Consider the following 22,053-nt stretch of genomic DNA (forward strand, 5'->3'; position numbering starts at 1 on the left):
TTTCACCCTATATGACATTATCTGAGATAAGTGTGCAAAGAAATGGAAGATGACACTGTGGCACAGACAAGGAAGGACTGTATATGGTACTGTATGAATTTACAATAAAAACAGTAATCATCAGTCAAATGATCATGTGGGGGTTACGATATGCTTCGGGCTATCATCTACAAGACTTGTTCATTATATTTTATTCTTATTCATCCGATGAGAGTATCTGCTGACTGCCCTCTGGAGTGGTATAATCTGATAACTGCTGACAGCACTGAAGCAACGGTTATTATCGACTTTTAACAGCTAAAGAGCACTGAGGAGCAGTTTTTTCTCCTCAGTGGTAAGATTATCGTGTGAATTAATTGTAACTGAATATCATAAAACATTTAATTACAGTAGAAGACAGGAGTTTGACCAAAATGTTGCATCTCTGCAACACTCGTCACTTTCTGGCAAAGGCAGAAGGCAAATGATGAGAGTAAATATAATGACTGAGTTGCGTCTTAAAGCTAAAGCTGTTTACATCGATAACAGATGAGCAGTGAGGTGAGGTGAGGTGAGGGTAAAGGTTCGCACGTGACACAGAGCAAAATCCACCTGAGACAATTATATGCAACTGAAGGTTGACGATAATGCAAGTAAGTGGACCTAGAGTTCATTTTGCTCATGACCAAGATTGACATTATGACATTCTCTAAAATAAAGATGTTCTACAAACTGGACCACAAATAAGACACTTACCTCAGTAGTGCTGATTAATACTCTATTCATTGCACATCCTGTTTATGAGTAGCATGGGGCAGATATTGTTCAACAAAGTGAACTGCAGAATTCAATACTCAGAAAGAAGGTTCGGATAAACATGTTTTCAAATGTGGTTGCGTGGCTTGGATGATGAGTGAACTCCTTTGTGGTGTTGCTTTTTTATTATCGGTCCATTTCAGCGTGTGGTCAAACTTGCTTTGCTGAATTGTTTATGTCGCAATAGTGTCGAGACGTGATGCATTATTGCTAATCATTATCCGTTAGAACAGAACGTCAGAACTAATAAGCTCCCACGTCACAGATGAAGTGGCATGGAGTGTTTTCAGTTGTAACGTGTACAACAGTGGTTGGTCTGAGACTGGGAAAAGATTTACAGCTAGAGGGAGCAGTGGTCACCAGAGGCAGGATTTTTACCTTTGACCTAGATAAAGAAAGGCAGGAAGAGGGAATTATCAGATGCTAGGACTTGTTTCAGCACCTAATGCCTTGGTTTAGTGCATGCTTGAGAAAAGTTGACAGCCACTTGTGTTGTGAGGAAATGAGTAAGACGTGACTCTCTTCCAGTGCATGTTGGGAAAATAAACACACGTAAACATTAATTTTTAACAACTCAATATCCTAGAGTGAGTGACATTTTTAGTTAGCTGACATTAAAGCAAATTTAAAGCGGACCGAGACCGGAAGTTCCAATTAACAATGTTTTTTAGTGTGTATCTGCATCATTACCTTGTTTAAGAAGCCCTGAAGGTTCTAAACAAACAGTTCAGCCACTGCTGAGAACGCTGTGTTTTATTGTAATCTCAGGCTCAGCGAGATCTCTGAAAAAACCCGGTCCGGTTAAGTAAACAGCATTTCTCCGAAACAGCAGATCGTACTGCTCCGGGCACTAGAAGAAGAAGAAGAAAGTCCGTTGTGGAGGTGTTTCACGAGTGACAGTGTCTTCTGACTCTGGGTCTGACTCCGGGTCAAAGTCGTCAAAGGGACTGCGGCGGGGAGTCGTGAAGAAGCTATTTTTAAACACTGTTAAAACAATGTTTTGATAATGAGTAGCAGTGCATCCACCGTTCCAGAGGGGGGAGCTGCGCCTCTGAGAGCTGGTGTGCTGAATATGTCACTTCTGGGTGCTGGCCAATCACAAGACTCTGTCTTCTGGGTTAGAGAGTTGAGTCTCAAATTTGCGGCTGGGAAACACAGTCAGAAAAGAGGATTTCTATCGGCTCGTTTACAGCAACTAGGAGGTTTTTGACCATAAAAACAAGTTAATGTATGTAAGTAGACCTCCATAACTAACATATATGTGCAACAGGACCACTCTATGTGATCTTTAAAGCAAATTTTACTTTGGCAGGACGGTTGTCGAATTAAAATAAGACATAAGTGGAATGATGTGGAATATGGGCAGAAACAAAACCAAACAAAAGATATGCACAGTGGGGTGATATATATATATATATATATATACTACTAGTCCAAAGTTTGGACTCACTGCACAGTGAAGGCATCTCTGGGAACTCGTTCAAGTCTGTTGGAAAACCTTTCAGATCACTACCTCATGAAGCTCATCCAGAGAATACCAAGAGTGTGCAAAGCAGTAATCAAATCAAAGGGTGGTAACTTTGAGGAATCTAAAATATGAAACACATTTCGAGCTATTTCACAGTGTTTTGTTTACTACATAATTCCATATGTGTTCACTCATAGTTGTGATGCCTTCAGTGAGACTCTACAATGTATATAGTCATGAAAATAAAGAAAAAACATTCCAATGAATAGTTCTCTCTTTTGAGACAACACACCTATAAAGGCGTGTACAGTGAAAAGTGTCTTTTTTTTCAGGGGGTTTTCAATGATGTAAATTGTTGAATTAGTATGTCAGTGAAAACTCCATCACTCCACCATTGGGGTCAGTAGGTCTGATCTGCTCAAACAGACTGAAACTAATAGGACATTCCTGTGCAGATGTGAAGTCAAGGTCAGCTGAAGACAGAGGAGCTGGTAACGGCTCCATAAATTCACACTAGAGTGAAACATGCGGAAAAGAAAAGAAAAATCCATACTGTATAACTCACCAGAACTGATTATAATTCACCCATGAGGATTAAATAACTTGTCTTTACATAACTTAGCACTTTGCTCTTCTATAAAGAGTAGTATCGTGGCAAAGTGTCTATACTTCCTTGACCGCAAAAAGAGTTGTATAATGTTTCACTGATGTACCATAAACAAATTGCCTTTGGTGACGTGTGTGTTATTTAATCAGCTGCGTAAAAAAAACACTTAAATCCCCAACTGTGCAATAGGGGATGAAGGCACCAGGAAGGGCAATATTTCAATAAAAGCAAACATCAAGTTGTGTTTTTCTTCAATGCAAAAGTTTATCATGATACTATAAACTAGGCAAACACATCTCTGCACACACAGCTCATAACTGCTATTAAATGTTGTGCCTCAGATGTGTTTATGTTTCTGTGTTTAACCCTGTGTTAAGTCCTTGATGTTTTTCCATCTTTCACTTTGATGAAAGAAAAAGTCAGACCGTCCAACACGGGCATACAAGAAACAACAACGTGTCAGCGTGTGATAAACAGCAGCCAGAGCCTGTGAGCTTTGAGAAGGTACGTGTGCATATATATCACATCACCATCGCCAGATATGAAAGAACATAAAAGGTTTACGTGTGATACACACACACACACACACACACACACACACACACACACACACACACACACACACACACACACACACACACACACACACAGTCTTCTACATGATAAGGAGTAGGAACAGCAGTGGAAAAGGGGAGTGGTGCACTTGCCCTTGTGAACTGGCATCCCCCCCTGCTCAGATGATTTTTTGCATACCATTGTGTCTTGGTCATACTAATAAGTGCCCGTATCCATAAACACTGACCCAGATCTCAGATGTTTAAGAGAGGTGAAGGAAATTACTTTGGGAAAACTGGGTAAAGAGGTGATTGCTGCAGCAGCCTCGATGGTTTGCCGGGGAAATGGAGCGTGACATCATCACGGTGATATTAGAATGACGCACCTCTGAGGTTCATTAACATTCCATTCACTCCAAAGACTTTCCCTTAACAGGGGGATGATAGCTGATAGATGGAGCAGGACTTAAAAGGCTCTCCAACACTGTCTCTGCATAGTGTGATACCTCAGGGTGATTTGATAGTATCGATAATTGCTGTTTTTAAACCAAAATTGAAAGAAGTCTGACATGAATCTAAATTTAACGGGACAGTAGAACATGCACAACTGAATGTTTTTGAGTTAACTGCAACATTTAGCTGCTTCACTAATAATATAGTAAATACTGGCTAGTTTTATTTTAGCTTTGCAGAAGAAATTGAAATAAAATGCTGAGAGAGAGCCTTTCAAAACAGGACACAACACAAATGTGAGCCTTCAAATTAATATGTTACAAATTAAACTGAAAATGCCGTTGTAAAACTCTGGATTGCAGATAACGCTGATAAACAGAACCTCCGATACTTTTTAAGGTAAAACAGCAGCTGCAGTTTCTGTTCTTCAAGCTATAAGAAGTATTTGGGAATTTATGCTTTCACGCTGTTATATTATTCATCTCCATAGCATTTCAGGGGTAAATACTGAAACATTTTATTCCATTATTATAAAGATTCAGACACTGATTTGTCACTGAAGGTCGTCACAGAGTGTACACGGCTTCTCCGTTTCTGTGCATGGATCCCAAACTAAAATCTTGAAGCCATAACATACAAGTGTGGAAACATTCATCGAAATGTACTAATCTACTTTTTAAAATTATGTTCACAGACAAATGCAAATGAACAATGTACAAGATATTATTAAAGATTGACTGATAAGATAATTGTTGCTACCCCTGTGTTCAGTATAAATGTGAGACAGCTACTGAACTGACCCCAAGTGGTTTGTAATTAAATGATGTGGATTGTTACTGACCCGTAACTGGTTTCTTATCGCTCCAGAGGGAAATCAACTCTGCGTGTGACAAACTGTGGTCAGTATCACCCTCCAGTCAGTGTACAGGAAATAACAATTCAGCACATATATATATATACATATACCCTCACTGTTTGCTATTTTGAAAATAGCCAATTTTCATTCACAAGGCTTATTTGTATTCAAAAAGGAAATCCTCTGAAAAATAATATGATAGGATTCACATCAGACAAGAAATAGGACAGAAACTGTGGTGACACCATCTGGTCACATCCATATATCAGAGCTCTGCTGGTGTTTGTACAGCTCTTGTCATATACTCCCATCTTGTGGTAGAGAAAAATCATAGCATAAGACATTTATGGTCTGTTAATATTTCAGTTAATATAATCAGTGGCATCATTACCAAAACATTACTTAAGATTTTTTATTTTTTTTTAAGCAATATGCAGGACACACCTCTTTGTGTGGGACTTGTGTGTTTGTATTTTATTAATGTCCTAATGTTAAAATACAAGTAGTAATTTAAATCTTAAAATGCCAGCAATTAAATCATATAGATCAGGGGTTCTCAAAGTTTTGATACCTGAGGGCCAATTTATTAACCCAACATTGGACTGAGGGCCGCCAAAGGGGAAAAAAGGGAAAAAAACCCAGAAAGAAATCCCATTTGTTATCATTTTAATGACCAGATTGCAGTTCTACAGTTTACACATATTGGTCTGTATCCAGTAATGTCCAATAAACATTTAACAAGCTTAGTAGCTCCTGGATTAAAGCTATCAACCGTAATTCATTGCGGGCCGCCAGAAATGTTTCTGCGGGCCTCCATTGGGCCGCGGGCCGCACTTTGAGAGCCAATGATATAGATCATAGATCAAGATAAAGATGAATTTAAAAATATATATATACAAAATATATATATACACTGCCATTCAAAAGTTGCAAAAATTTCCTTATTTTCAATTAATATAACATTAAATGAAACAGAAATACACTCTTTACATTTTTAATGTGGTAAACGACTATTCTAGCTTCAAACGTCTGGTTTTTTTTAATGGAATATGTACATAGGTGTATAGAGGCCCATTTCCAGCAACCATCTCTCCAGTGTTCTAATGGTACATTGTGTTTGCTAATCGTGTTAGAAGGCTATTGGATGTTTAGAAAACCCTTGAAAACCGTATACAGAATATTAATATACCCACCTACAGTACCTACCAGAGCCCACTAGGCGGCCAAGCTACACAGTTTCAATAGTCATACACACTTCCATGCAGTAGGTGGCGATATGCACTTTTCTTCTTTGTTGGCGCGCCTGCTAAAAGAAGGAGGAGAGAGATGGTCTGGTCGCTCCTGTGTTGTCAGGCAGAAAGTCAGTCTGCACTCCAACGAGCAGCCGGGCAGCGAATGTCTTGATACGGGAACCCCACGACTCTCATTTCCATCGGACCGGAATCAAACAAAAGCTCCTCTATTTTTTATACCGTGTTTATCATCAGTGATATATTTTTTTTGCTCCGTCTTGCCACAATGTCGGTGGGAATAGAGTCGGGATTCTCGAGTGAGGAGGTCTTAAGCAGCCGCTTTCCTCTTCACCGGGCATGTCGGGATGGAGACATCGGTGCCTTGTGTTCCCTGCTCCAGTGCTCCTCAAGCCCGGCGGACCTCGCTGTGGAGGACACATTCTACGGCTGGACGCCCATACACTGGGCCTCTCACTTCGGGAAGGTAGGCCGCCAGCTCGAGTCCCCCCCCCCCGTTAGTTTGGTTTCCAGGCTGAGCGTCAGCGTGAACGCGGGTCTCGGCCATTTCCTGATGTTTACATTTGGCGGAGCGCACTATACTCTACACGACGTTAGCTCTCGTGCTACAATAATATGAAAGAAAACCAAAACAAATTGCGGTTGTGCTTGATATATTTTACGCGTATGTGTAATGTTTTGTCAGCTAAAAGCGTTTGGGCGGGAAAGCATTAAGTCCATTGCCTTTCGACAAAACCAGGACAAAGAAAATGCAGCGGACCTTTGCTTGAAGCCAGCGCGTGCTCGACCTGTAATTTATATTAAATGTACTCTGTAGTTATTTGAATTTTACATGAAAACAGCCCGCAACTTCCATAGTTAGGGTAAAACGCCAATGACACGTTATGACAAACTGTTATTGGTGTTTATTATCATTCACACAGAGGATGTAGCTCTGCTTAATTAATACACCTGGGTAGATGATGGTGATAATCAAAATGAAAGTGTTAACATGTGTGCGAGTGCGCGCGCACATTCATACAAACTGCGTGTACGAGCAAAATGAGAGGCTGAGTATAGTATTTCATTTTTGCCTCAGAGTGATTAGTCTCTGGATTATACTTGTCCTTACCTGCCCCGCATCTGCCAACACAGCTTAAAATTAGTAAATCACTGCATGTGTGTCGTCATGTGTCTGACTGTCTATTCTGCTCTGCTGTAATGAGGAATCTGTATAGTATAATATATACTATAGATATCTGTGGAATGTATTTGTGTGTGGGGTGTGTATGGATATGTCAGGGTTTCTACGCAGCATAGAAAAGTATGGAATTCAATTAGAGTAATTTCCAGGTCTGGATAAGTTTGAAAAAAAGGGGGGGTATGGAAAAATGTTTGTGTTGTTTCCAGACTATTATCTCACTTTCTAAAATTAAATATATTAATATATACAAATCAAAACAAGTTACTAACGCAACATAGTCTACCTGTAGATGCTATGAAACTAATCAAGCTGCTGTAGAATGGTGTCGCGTTACCATGGTTACTGTTACTGACTGCGATTCTCTTGTCTTAGCGCCAGCCACCGATTGTCGGCTGAAGGATTTTAACAACATTTATTGACACAATAAGCATCTCACAATTGATATTCAGATGATTAATATTGCCTGAAAAATCCCCTGAGAAGTCTGTGAATTTGAGTCTGGAAAAGTATGGAATTTTGGAACTCTGTGTGTGTACATGTGTATATGTATTTTTATTCTATTTTTATTTTCTTATCATTGTGTCATGTTTTGTTGGTGCTATGGACCTCTCACTAGATGTGTCACTAATAAAGTTTGAATTGAGATTTAATTGAACTTCTCTTTGTGTGCACACAGTTGGAGTGTGTGTTGCATCTGGTTCAGGTGGGCTCAGGTGTGAACGCTGTGACCTCCAGGTTTGCACAGACGCCCACTCACATTGCTGCATTTGGGGGCCACCCTGAGTGTTTGTTATGGCTGCTCCAAGCTGGTGCAGATATTAACAGACAGGTATGGCACCTGATACACACTCAACACGTTTTTGTATACCACAGAAAATATTAGTTCATTTTTTATTTAATTAATTTTGTGAAGTTCACAAGAGTTATCCCTGTTGACATTTCCTAGAGAGACTTATGCAAACATTGTTTCACAAAGTATGCCATCTATTATATTCAACATGTTTACAAAGAATTGGTTTGAGAGCTGCGATTAACGATTATTTACGTAATCGATTGATCTATCGATTAGTTTCACGATTAATTGAGTAATCGTAATCGTTTGGTCCATAACATGTCAGAGAATGCTGAAAAATGTTGATCAGTGGAAACCTGGAAATTATCATGTTCTCGAATGTCTTGTTTTTTCCACAAACTAAAATTATTCAGTTTTGAATAATTTATTTGTTATATGGAGCAAAGAAACCAGATAATAGTCACAATTTAAGAACCTGAAACAATCAGAAATCTTGTTTTAATCATGAAAAAAGCTTCAAACCTATTCATCGATTAACAAAATAGTTGATGATTCATTTATTATTCGGGTAACTGTTTCAGCTGTAATTGCTTTTCTATCAAAAAGGAGCCAAACTTCAGATATACACTGGCAGAATTGCGTGAGAGGTTAAGCTCACGCTGAGCCCATTAAGAAGAAGCTTTCTGAGTCAGGGTCACAATTGTGTATTTTAATTGCTTAGCCCTCTTGGCACACTTGACCTATATTCTGATAATGTGTGTCAGTGATTGGATTTTTACTCATTATGTCCTTGCTTCTTCATATTATATCCAGAGACTGTGAGACAGGGCTATATTTTATGTTGTGCTTTACTGCAGAGAGAAATTGGATTAGTAGGTCACACTGACATAACATTTTGTCATCATCATGGAACACATTACCAACGGTTGGCTTTGTATTTGCTATGAATATGTTAAAACACTTGGGAAAATTGTAAGATTTCTCTCATGGATTTATAATATTTTGATCTGGCTGTTGTAACAGGACGATAGTGTTTAGTATGTGAGCACCACCCATACTGTAAAGTGGTTAGAGATAGCATTGTGTGCTTTTATTTCCACTCTGAGTAATGTGTAACTATAAATGTGTGTGCATGTGTGTGTGGTGGTGAAGACTGTGTGAAAAGTTCAGGCTCTGCCTTCCAGAGTTACACCCTGTTATTGCTCACGGAGTCTTATTTTTCCAACCTTTGAAATGTAACCGTCAGTAAGAGGAGAATAATAATAAAAAAACGGAACAATATCTTTACTTAGTACATGAAAGAGAGGAGTGTTTTTGCTCCTCATAGTGTTTTTGTACACAACATAGTCATGGGTCTCCCGTGTGTAACTCCAGCTTTTGTTATCACTCAGGATTATGTGGGCGAGACGCCCATCCACAAGGCTGCTCGTGCGGGCAGTCTAGAGTGCATCAACGCTCTCTTGATTCAGGGAGCGAAAGCTGAGTAAGTCCTGTGAAGAGTCCTGCTTCCACATTTGTTTCTATCCTCTGTACTATCCAACTACCGAGTTACACCTTTACAAGAGAGCACCATCAAAGTCAAATCAGACAAGACAAGTGATGAAGTTTAGATGCACCTTCAAAACAGTTGTTTAAGAAAGTTTGACTATCTATGAATTAATTTTGCGAGACTGAGAAAACATATTAATGTTCAACACGTATAAACTTCTCAGTAATTTTCAACATTACATGTTTGATACGATGGCTGTCTCGCATGTAGCCAGTCAGAAGGGGGCTGCTTGAATATGTGGTAAATGAATCTTTTATGAATTTAAGCTGTATGTTATACATTATTATGAACATTCCTGGTCATATGGTTGAACACTGAGCATACATTACACATGTTTATACAAAATATACAAAACCGAATCCGTTCATTAAGCATTAATATAATACACGCCATGTTATCCTGCTTATTACTCTAGTAAATGGTAGAACATCAAATCCATGACACATTTAAGCTCTTATTGAAAGGAAAAACATTTTCTTTAGATTGTGACAGTTTTTGCTCAGGCCTGTTGTTTAAAGACAGTCAGCACTGATTGTTCGGTCAGTTAAGCTCACAAAAGTTTGATAATGAAATGTGGCGTTAGAATGTAAAAGATGGTGCTCTCTTGAAAATGTGACACATTTTGTTAATCCTTGAAATTGTTGCTACAACAATTCACATTAAGTTGCCCTCTGTGTGTAATAATGTTAATTACAGACATACTGAGTTCACAGAACATGATTCACAAGTTAATTTAATGACTGTGATCAAACAAATTTAGTTTATTACCGTTCTGTGGGGAAGGAGACGGCCCTGTTTTATAATAAATCTCAATCATTAACTCAGAGCAGCTCGTTGGATCTTAACTAGCATCAATAAATCCAGCACCATTATTACTCAGACATGAGGACAACTTAATGTACAATCTGATGAACTGTTTTTAGTCTAGTAGACCATATTGCATGACCCCTGTTAAATTTACAGTGTGTTTTTTTTTTATTAACATTTGTTTTGGTTAGTGTCTTAAATACACTGCCTGACCAGATGACCAAATGCACACAGTCTCTTTTATCAGAACCATTTTACTATTTGAAGGGCTTAATCATATTTCTGTTGCATTTAATGAAATAATATAGCTCAAAAATTGTTACATACTTTACTTTCTATAAGATTAGATTTTGTAGTTTTGTTAATGCTAGTTTGACTGTGGTAATCCTAAACTTATTTTGTTCTTGTATAAAGTACACAAGATACAAACAACTAAATGGTGTCTACAAGATTATAAATGTTATCATGAATGTAGTCCACCCTGCTTTTATACTTTTTATTCTTTTAGAGTATTTCAATAATGCATCTGCCTCAGTTATAATGGCACAGCCACACCTTTGCAGTTAGAAGTTATTGTTAGTGTAACTGAGGCATGAACACAGGTGTAACCCATCTTTCCTGTTTCCTACATGTAGATATAGGGAAGTAAAATAATTATACAATTGTGTAACTGTTGCAAATTGAGGCAAATTATCTTAGTTTGTTTGGCTACATAAATAAAATTGACTTGACTAGTTATAATTTCCCAAATGTCATGCAAGTCATTTAAATTGTTGTACGTTTTGAAATTTACCATTTATGTAAACGTTTTAACATTAAACTGTATTTTGTGCTTCTTATATTACGTCATTAATCATTTTAAATGAATTACTCTGCCTTAAAGACGATAAAATATGCTGCACATTTTAATGTGAGACATGCTATTTCAGATGATAAATGGACCAACTTCTACTCAGCTTAACTATTAAAGCTTAATTTGCATTTTTCATTTTTTGCAACAAGATTTATGACTTAAATTTTCAGAACTCATAAGAGAAACCCAAGCAACCAAGGGTTTTACAGATTCACTTTGTTTTTTTTACACTTTAGTCATAAAGTAGTTATTTGAATACTGTCTATGTTTGACTGTGTTATATATTGTTTTACGCCTATTATATTTGCCTCAAATATTTTCACTGACAAAAAATATGCTGTACTTAAATATGGCATTGAGTTTTAGATAATAGGTGGCACATGTCAGCATGAGAGCAAATGCATTTGTATTTGACAATAATAAATAAAATCTGACAGTAGTATACTTAACTGTTGGCCTCAGGTTACCTCTGGTTTACAGAAATGTGAACGGTGCCAGCACACCTTTTTACAAAGGTGTAGTCTCTTCCTCGTAGTTGAAGAGACCGCACGCCCCACATTAACTAAATAAAATTAAGTGATTAAAAATGTTCTGGATTAAGGTTGATCCACTGGCTAATTTAGTCAATTTAGATTTTGAGCCGAGAGAGAGTTATTTTAATTTAATTTTCCACATCTTATTAAGCCCCTGGTTGCTTTGGTTGTTTCAAATGAATGCAATATTTGTGCAGAAATGTTTTTAAAGACGTGTTAAATATCTTGATTAAATCATGTAATGTGCATTTGGTTATCAGTTACTGAGTGATGTTTATGATATAAATGATATGTGATGTTTCCCCCCCTGCAGATTACAGATACTTTAAGTTTTTAGCTTATTATCAAGTAACACTTTTTTTTAAGTTATGACACAGAAAGGTAGTGGGGCACAACTGGGATTGAAGCTAAGGCACACAAGTGGGAGTGAGGCTCATGACAAAAAATACCCAAATGTCTGCTACTAATGTTAATTCCATGTGTTCATATTTAGAATCCTATTTATAAGCTAAAACATTAAAAAAAAGCTACAAATAAAAACATAACTAAAACCTAAAGTCACTTGAGAGGAGATATTCTTTGTACTTTTGTTAATGAAATCAAAATGAAATAAATGTTCTATAATTAAGAGAGTTAATATTCTATAACTGGTTTAACATTAAATACACGTTTATTCCAAAAAAATATCATAAGGATGGATGAAATTCACTAGGTACTCAAACATTAACAAGGATAGAGCAGTTATATACATAATAAATTACAATTATAGTTTTGCCTATATATTTTTTTTCTGGTGAGTCATTCCAGGTTTAAGCCAGTATCTTTATTATTTGTAGTGTCTTTTTTTTGTCTGAAACATCTTAGGCACTTCAGGAGGTCGACTTAGATGGAGGACTTTACTTTCTTGGAAGCTCCTTGATTGAGTTTAAACTCAAGCAAGTCCACTTGTGTCCCTCTGTGTACAACTTCTGTCTCTTTTCAAGTTGACATGAACACTTAAGACCAAACCTACATGCTTTCCATTTCTTTCCAAGGCCTATTTTTTTCTGTTTTTTGTCATCTCTTGACAGTTTCCAGCTCCCGGTTGTAATATAATATACATCTAAAAAAAAAAAGTATGTCCTGCTGTCCTCAGCAAAAATCTGGAAAAAGAACTGTTGTCAATAAAACTGTTGCAACATATTAACTGAAATTACGTCCCCTCCTGGCAAATCATTTCTTTACTCGCTAATGTGTATCTGGCTTTTACTGTGGCTGACTCACTGACCAAAATACAAATTCACTGACAGTTTTTCTTTCTTTCCACTCTTTCAGAAAATATACTGCAATTTGCAGTTTAAATCTTAAAGTGGAGCTTAATGTCTGTGTTAAATAGTGCCATCCATTCAACTCTTATCTACATTATATATGGCCTGCCACAGCAAATGATTTCAAACCAAAATATTACAACCTTCATAACAAAAACAGATGTCTGCTCTACAGTGCATTTGTGGGATAGCAATATCACATTTAATCACATTATTAATAAATGTACTGTGTAACTTAATATAAACATAAACAAGTGACAGTGCTAAATTAGTTCACACAGTGACGACTAAACCTGAAGTGTTTGAATCTCGTGTCACAAACTACGGCTACGTTCCTGCACTCTTCTCGGGGAGTGAATTCTTTTACTTCAAGTCTGATGAAAGCAAGTGAAGAAGCACAACATCATTGTGTCAGCAAAGTGAGACGCCTGCAATGGATCGGATTTTGGCAGAAATGTGAAGTTTCAGAAGTGGATTCTACTGCAAATAAACCTGGACTTTCTGCAGTTATTTATAGGTTTAAAGAAATACATTCTTTAAACAGTAGTAAGAGATAGCCGAAGCATGTGTCACGTTGAGGCCTTGATGATATCTAAGATATTCTTAGCTGGGATTTCTCTCAGTCAATGTCTCAGCTTGTTGACTCTTGATGATACGGCCCTCTCATAGATTCTACTGTTCTCTCTGTCGCCTAATGCCTCCTACTTTCTTCTGTATCCTTGGAAATTCATTGAAGACACCATGTCACCAGGACACTTCTGTTTCTATCCGTAAGCCGAAGAAAGGGAAAAAGTTAAGTTAGGAAAAATCCCACAAAGTATATTATTATCTGATTTATTAGATGGAACAGTTGCTAGTCAACCGCCTTGCACCATCTGCTACAACACACTCTGTTGGCCAAGCAGCTGACACTGAAGAAAACATAAAAGGATACACCACAGAGGATTCATTATATGCCAACTGAGGGCTTGTTGAGATCAGATGCTTGAAACCACTTTTGGACTACTTGAACTACTCTCCCCCATTCCTGTGTTCCAACCAACTTTATTCACTCACTTTCTTGAAAACCCTCCTCTGCTGAGCCCTGGTGCTGGACACATGGATTAATGTTGCTCAGTAAGGCAAGATGAACCTGTCCTTATCATCAAGTTGTCCTGTTAGATAGGGAGTACAGCTTCTGAAACGAGAATACAGCATAGCAATTTATTTTGTTGCCTCAGACTGAAAAAGTATTGTGCTTAATAAAGAAACCTGTCACATTTGCCCACTTCCTCTTATCACTTCAATTAATCCTTGTCAGAAAACATTCAGATGTTGAAATCGTTAATTCTGGTTCTCAGGTCAAACATAAACACGATGCGGATAATGTTCTACAACAAACGGACCACAAGCTCAACATCACCTTGTGTGAGTCAAATATTAACATTTTAATATTTAATATATTTATAAACATTTTTGAATATGATGTTTAAACAAAGTTGAGATAAATCTTGATGTCTTGCAAATGGGTCAATGCAAAATGTAATCTAGACCCCTCTAAACTGTCACTGTCAAGATAATAAAGAGCCAAAATATTGAAAAAACTCAAATATACTTTTTTGTCATGAGACTCAAAGCGTTGAGGTGTTCCATTAGAAAGTCAGCAGCAGGTAGGACAGTGTTTACAGGCTGCCGGTGAAGAGAGTAGTGCACTGACAGAGGCTTAGAGCAGCTGAGTGACATGGTTTAGATTCTGCATAGCCTCATGTACTGAACTATCAACTGTTTAATGCTAACTCATCCTGTTGCAATGGTTATTCACTGTCATTTCACTGTGCCAAGTATTTTTTTATTGATACACAGAAATGTTTTATTTTGTATGTCACAGTATTAACCCTATACAGTATCATAGACTGTTTTGACATCTAATCTTTGTCACCTTTTCCTTCATGAAAGTGACAATACGTGACAAAGAAAGTTTTCTATACTGTTAACAGAACCAGAACCGTACGTCTTAATGTTTTGCAGCCATTGAATTGGAAATGACTTGGTTTTTTCAAGTAATCCTAGAAAGGGGGAGAATAGACACTGCTGAGTCTGCCCCGTTCCCTGGGATAGCCGCACTGTTGTGGCATTGAGTGTTCTCACTATCGCTTCCTATCTACACACTGGCAAACTGTTGAGGTATTTCTTGCGGTGATTGGTTTTAATGCTAGGTTTTTATGAATCAAATTTGAAGTTTTAGACCTGCATGCTTTGCTTATTATCCATGATTATTCCTGTATCTAGCCTTTTATTTTGTTTTTATCTTATGATTTGTTTTTGATTTTGTGAACTAACCATAGGAGCCCTTTATATGGACAGGTTTAATCACGTGAGTCCCATATCAACATGTAGCATGATAATAGGCTGCCTCTGGAAGGTTAGATGATAGTTGATAGAGAAGATACATAATGTGTGCTTAGGACGGAAAAGCAAAGCATACCAGGCATTTACAAAGAATTAACGCTTCCTTTTTAAATTTCTATACTTAATCTGGGTTAATGAGTGTTATCCTTAGTTATCCACATTTTGTTGGATCAGTGCAGAGATGTAGATGCCAGGTCTCACTGAAGGAATAACTATTAACGATAATAATTTTATTTTCTCTGTAATATAAAGGGGAGGTTGCATATTAAGAGTTAAAACCCCCCAAAAAATTAAAAGTTGTGAAAGTATGGTCAGAATTTCGTATGCAGAATAAAATAAAGGTAATGGAGAAACTTGGATTTACAGAGAACAATGTGAATTATGCAGCTATAGGGCGATCTAGAAACAAGTTAATGCAATATTATTCATTTAATTTAAACAAGTCGATTATTTGAGGTGGTTTAGCCACTTATGGACCTTTTAAGCTTGATTTGGCTCTTACAAATCAACATGATAGCAATAACCTTCTATAGGATTCTACAATGGGGAGGCGTTGGCTTAGTGAACATCATCAGTGTATAACTTTAAACAGTTGGAAAACTGAATATGATAAAGTTTTGGTGGTATTTGATCTGAGGTCAGCAATCATGGCTACACATCACCATGTACTACAAACACTTTGTGTAGCATTTCACATAGAGAAGTATATCATATGCAGCTGACCATACCCAATTATATACAGCAAATTCTTTAAACTTGATTTTGCTAACAACATTGTTTTTTTTTATGCCTCTCACTCTGCTTATTGAACAGTTTTTTTAGATAGAGAAAACTGGGGTTTATTAATATTAAATTGTTGAACTGACTATAGGTTAAAATTGTGGCATTGAAGTAGCAGGATTTATATTCCTGAAAGTGAGACCAACCCATCTACCTTATCCCAAATTAGTTTTTCGTGTAAATGTTATATCTTGAAAACAACTTTGGAAGCGTTAATTTTGAAGGGGACGGGTAATGTGCAACAAGTTAATGTGTGATTTTTACTTTTATGTTTTCCTTTTGAATCTTCAAGTCTTTATAAAATGTTTTTTCATGTGCACCAGTTCTTGAAATGTTTCTTTTTTTGTTTAGAGAAAAATGCAGAGCAAGAGCAAGTTCAAAGCAAAATGAATGAGCAAACGGCAAACAAACAAAATGCTGTCTCAATATGTGGTTGACAGTGTACATGGAGTTAGCGGTTTAAAATAAAATGAGAGTAGAATAAACAGAGTCTAATATTCTAGTTCCTACCCAGATTTTATTCAACAAGTATGTCATCTTTCACCACAAATTGCCATTACTTATTATTAACAGTTGATTATTAAATAACTGACTGATAGAACAGTTTTTAATTATAAATTCAAGCTTGGATGTCAGCCAAGAGCCCTAGTTCTTTGACAAAGACATGGTTATTTGTTCTGCTTTCATTTTGCAGCGTGATGACATTTAGGCACAGAACAAGCACAGTTTTGTTTTGTAACTTGCCAATGGAGAGGAGGGAAAATCTGGCATCTATTGTGAAGTGTATTATTATACTTCTCAAGAGCTTCATTACACAGCAGAAGGAGAGAATGTATCTTGCACTGTATTGACTGAAGCACCACAGTAACAAAATACATAACTAAAGGGCTCATAGTTGCATAGTGTTTTTAATTGTATTGATATGATTAGGAATTAATGTGTAATCAGTTCTTTAAGAGCCATGTACATGTGATCATTGAAAACATATGGCACAGCACTGTTTGTTCATTCATTACTGCACTCGTAAAAGAAAATAGCCTTATTCCTGCTGCAACTGGCCATGATCAACACAACTGAAAGTGCACCAACTCTTTCTTATTTGAGTTAAGACTGGTTGGACAGACGCCTCTGACAGTAGCACTACTGTCTCTTGTTATTCTTTCATTGTCTTGTTCATTTTTCCTGCAACGAGATGAAGACTTGATGAGGAGACGTTTGTATTTCTGACGTTCAAAGTCAGCAGTCGATTCTTTTTCATCCTCTTTAATAACCACAAGTTATGTGGTGTTCTTGAAGATACACGACTACTGCATCCTGGCCTCATTTGGATCAAGAAGTTCTGGATCTTGAACTTCAGTTCACAGTGCTTTGTTGTGTCACTTTGTCTTTCGGTGATAGAAATCCTTTCACTATTTCTGTATTACATCATTCTTTCATGTGCACAGCACCAGCACCCGCACCTGCTCTCCAAACTACACACATGACAAATGTTTGTTTTGGTGCTGGATCAGAGAAATCCTTCAACAGTTATCACCAGTGGACATGGGAGATGACAGCGACATTCACTTCTATGCCAAGTCCTCCAAACTGTTGCATTACCCAAGCTCTTTACATCATCAGAACTCAATCTCCTTCAGCTTTTATCATCCTATCCAGTTTGTCGGCTCGTTTCAGGTCTGGATGAGCAACTTCAGTCATGTCTTAATCATGGCCTTTTGCAGCAGGTGATGATTGGCTCATCATTTGGAAAGTCAAGAGTTAAGGTCTGTGGAAGATCCAAATGATCCCAAAGGGATCAGTCGTCATTTCTCATGAAGATGACGAAAAGGGTGTGAGGAAGGGCTATTTTTATACATCTGTTTGTCTGTCTGTGTGAATATGTGCTCAGTGAGTCTGTATGTGTGTGTGTATGAGTTGTCTTATTTTGTTGTTTTATTTGTGTAAATCAAACGTACAGTGTGTGTTTCTAACACTTACTCTTCCCGTTGTGCAGCATGAGGAATGCCAGTGGGCTGACTGCTGCTGACCTGGCCCACGCCCAGGGATTCCGGGAGTGCGCTGAGATTCTCTCTAATGCCCAGAACTTCCAACAAAACATGACTCAGTCCCGTAACGGGGCTTTTCTGAATGGCATGACCCAGAACGGGGGCCACACTCACCCCACCATCCAGGGACGCAGCTTCTTAAATGGCATGCCCAACAGAAAGAGATCATTCGATGGCATGGAAGTAAACCCAGTGAAGAAAGCTAGACCTAACGGTAGGTCACGCAGCTGAATCTCTGCATTGTAGTTTTGGGACTTAATGTCTTAACTGGCTTCTTAATAAGCAATATTTTGTATAGTATCTTCATGCTGCCCAGTCTTAATCTTAGAGCAATATATGTATCACAAAATACATGTCTTCAATCTCAGTATAATTAACTTTTAGACATGACACAGAGTTTGTTATGAATGTTTTGTGAGTTCTTTCTTTGTTTCAGATGTTTTTTTTTCTTTTTTCTTAAACCTCAATTAACTGGTTTCTTCAACTTTCCGATCCAAACCTTAAACTTTATCTTGATGGTGTTTGTGGCCATATCACTCAACCCCATATGTATTAGCTAAGACTACTGAAATACTAAAAAATAATTACTGAATATGTATTCTAAAACACAGCACATATTTCTTAGTTTGACTATGTAGTATATACACACAACTCAAAGTAAAAGGTTAGGATAATAGTAAATGTAGTAATAATTTATGCTTACATGCTGACTAAAATAGCCCAGGGTGTATAGTGTCCTACAGTTTATTTGTTGGACATTGAATGTAAGCTGCAAAGCTGCGTAGATGCACTCAAAGCCTACCCTTGTGGTGTACTATTCAGCAGACTGGTTTATTGCACATGCTTCATGAAAATTAATGTATTTAAAGTAATAGTCCGAGCTTTATTTTGTCCTCTTTCTCTTGTAGGTCTGGGCATGCCACCGCAGTACATGAATGGCCATGGGCCACTGGGTGGTGCTGCAGAGACCCGCATGGAGAGCATGGAGTTGACAGCGACTGTAACCACAGGTGGGCCAGGATCCTTTGCTTTTGGGCTGAGTGGGTTTGCCCCTCAAGGGCCGGGGCCCATGGATGAGTGTGAAGACCAGGGGGGACAGAACAGGTCAAACCCTGCCACAAAAGAGCTGGAGGTCATCACCGCTGCGTCAATGCAGACTCCATGTCGCTGCACTAACTCTTATGCCTACCTGTAGAGGGCATGTGTGTGTTTGTGTGTGTGCGTGCGCGTGTGTGTATAGTTGCGCACATTCTGATGTTACTGTTTTTGCAGTGTCTTTTTGGTATTGCTTAGCATTTTTTGCGTAAAGGAATACATTTATTTTTGATTTGGTGCTAATGCTAAGCCACACTCTGTGGCTGTATAGCAGTGAGTGTGATGAATTTTCTAATCTTACATGTACCCGATTATACCGTGATGGATAAAAGTATTGAAATGTTGTTTTGCAGTTAAACTTAAAGCTTACGTCCAGTTATACATATATTTGTATACTTCATGTTTTCTTAGTTTTAGACTCATCCTAGACATTACAAAAAATGTTGACATTCTCTTGACACAGTTGCGTTGCCTGTGCAAAAGATCCGGGCTGGATTAACAGTGAATTCATCACGTTCAGTCTTTGTCGTTGTTTTTTTCAAATTGTGCACTATTTCATGATTGTGTCAGCAAAAGAGTGACATTATCGGTCTGGTGGAAATGCGGCCATTGCCCTTGTCTGTTAAATGAAAAGCAACAGATTAGAAAACATTCCCCATAGTTAAGAGAGGTGACTAGAAATGTTCACCATTAATATACAGATGAAATGTAATATGTCATTGTTGATTATTGAAAGGTTTTCTAATCTGTTTTGCCTCAGGCTGAGTTTGATTATTTAGATATACTTGTTGTTTAAATGAAGACCTTTACATAAAAGATATGTGCCTACGCACTCTCATGTCCCATGATGTTAACTGCCATCTTGCATTCATTAATGCTGTTTTGTATTCATGAATTACTTTATGCCAAAGCATATCCAAACATGAATGTAGCTTGTAAAGTCTAAATGCTTCACTGTGTAGCTTTTTTTTTTGTAGTTTTTCGATCTCATGTTTCTCAGCATAGTGGTTCCTAGACTTGGAACTTATTTCCTGTATTCATTTCGGCTGTTTGCTTAGTTGATTCTCCAGTTTGGTGAATGTTTACTGTGTGTATGTGTGTGCGTGTTTTTTAAGGAACTAGCAGAGCTTGCACAAATATATATGTTTTAAAATAACACCCAGTCTGATTTTTGAAATTGGCATTTGGGCATTTTACAATCAGTAGTTGCAAATAACGAAAATTTGCATGGATTTCCAAACGTTGCAAAAAAAACAAAAGCCTTATTTCTTGGGTTATACTGAATACTTATAACATTAATTTACTGTACATTAATTTCAACTTTTATAGGAAGTGATTAAGGGAATTTGTTTCTGCATTTTGTAGCATTGTTTCATGTTAAAGTTGGTGTCTGATTATTTTTCTTTTACGTGGCAGGTTTGAGTGTATAGTTGATCAGTTTGGAGCATTCGGTGCTCTGGTGGCGAGGTTTAGCTTTGTACTTCATTGTGTCAAATCATTAAATGTTGATACATTTTGTAAAGCTGACACACTGGTCTGTCTTTTGTTCTCTTAAACTATTCTCATTCAACTGTCAAACCCAGTTGTTACGGAATTTTCAGAACGTGAAATCAATTTCACTCACTATATATAATTGAAATCGCTGCTGCATACTTGGTTGGACGGAAGATTTCCCCAGTATGTTAAATATCATGGTGGTTAAAGAACTAAGTCACTGTGTCACACAGCGCTAACTGTATCTCAGATAAGGATCTGACCTATTTAAAACAAGGTCTCAGCTCAGTGTTTGTATTACATAAGACTGCAGGGTATTTCAGCATGTTCAAACATTTTTGTACTTACAGTACTACTTGCTAAGAGAAGAGGACCTCACTGATTTTATTTTTGTTCAAGCAAATCTTTGTTTTTCCTGCCTCTTACTCAATGATTATATATTATTTATGTGCCCTTTGTCTCATTTCTAGTGAAAGATGAAAGACTCATTGGGGATCTTTGCTCAAATTGTCACAATCAACCACAGTTTCCATTTGGACATGACCCAGCAGCAGAAGAGATCCTCCACCATCAACACATCTACAGTGACTCACCTGAGATGATCAACTGTACTGCAGGCAGCCAGGTGGAGCATCAGAGGACTGTGAAGGTGGAGCAGTTATACACCGATGCTCTCCTCAGCACCATGCTTCTTTACCACAGATCGTAAATCTTAAAGGAGCGAGCAGACATGTCCTCTTTCCCATTTTTTCCCTCTCCATTTAAACCTAAACATACATAAATTTGCCTTAAGGCCATTTTTGTTGTAAACGGCAGTGTGTAACTGGTAATTTTGATTAAGAAGTAGGTTTTGTTTGTATAGCTTTTTGATATTTGATTAGGCTGTAACTGTATATATTAAACTGTGCCTTTTTCCATTAAATACAATGCAAATACAATGCATTACACATGAGTCTGTGTATTGTAAAGGTTTGCAAAGTCGCTTGGTTATTATTAATACAATTGTTGACCACTCCACGTGTACAGAGCTCATTTATATGAAATAAACCACCAGCCTTCTACGCTGCGAATTAGTGATATTCCATTAATATGGATATTTTTTTGGCCTTAATACTCTCATCCTAACATATATCCACCTTGGTATCGCAAAGATCTTGAATAAATCAATTTGGTGAAATGGTAAATGCAAGATTACTAAATGAAAACTGCTCCAGTTCTACCTTGAGTACCAGGAAATGTGTGG

At 37.5% G+C, this 22,053-nt stretch overlaps 1 protein-coding gene across 1 annotated transcript; it reads left to right on the forward strand.

Moving 5' to 3' along the window:
- The first annotated feature begins 6,122 nt into the window (after window positions 1–6,122).
- On the forward strand, window positions 6,123–20,811 carry ankrd10b (ankyrin repeat domain 10b). Its single transcript, XM_083908624.1, has 5 exons — window positions 6,123–6,449; window positions 7,843–7,995; window positions 9,351–9,442; window positions 18,170–18,435; window positions 19,130–20,811. The coding sequence occupies exons 1-5, from the start codon at window positions 6,252–6,254 to the stop codon at window positions 19,414–19,416; spliced, it is 996 nt and encodes a 331-aa protein (XP_083764750.1). The 5' UTR covers window positions 6,123–6,251; the 3' UTR covers window positions 19,417–20,811.
- The last annotated feature ends 1,242 nt before the right edge of the window (window positions 20,812–22,053 follow it).

The sequence above is a fragment of the Microchirus variegatus genome (assembly GCF_963457635.1).
Source record: "Microchirus variegatus genome assembly, chromosome: 22".
Lineage (NCBI taxonomy): Eukaryota > Metazoa > Chordata > Actinopteri > Pleuronectiformes > Soleidae > Microchirus > Microchirus variegatus.

Bases quoted from the DNA above. Each gene is read 5' to 3' on its own strand.
- ankrd10b (XM_083908624.1), top strand. From the start codon at position 6,252: ATGTCGGTGGGAATAGAGTCGGGATTCTCGAGTGAGGAGGTCTTAAGC. The intron at 6,450-7,842 runs GTAGGCCGCCAG...GTGTGCACACAG, and splicing joins GGGCCTCTCACTTCGGGAAG to TTGGAGTGTGTGTTGCATCT. The intron at 18,436-19,129 runs GTAGGTCACGCA...TTTCTCTTGTAG, and splicing joins GAAGAAAGCTAGACCTAACG to GTCTGGGCATGCCACCGCAG.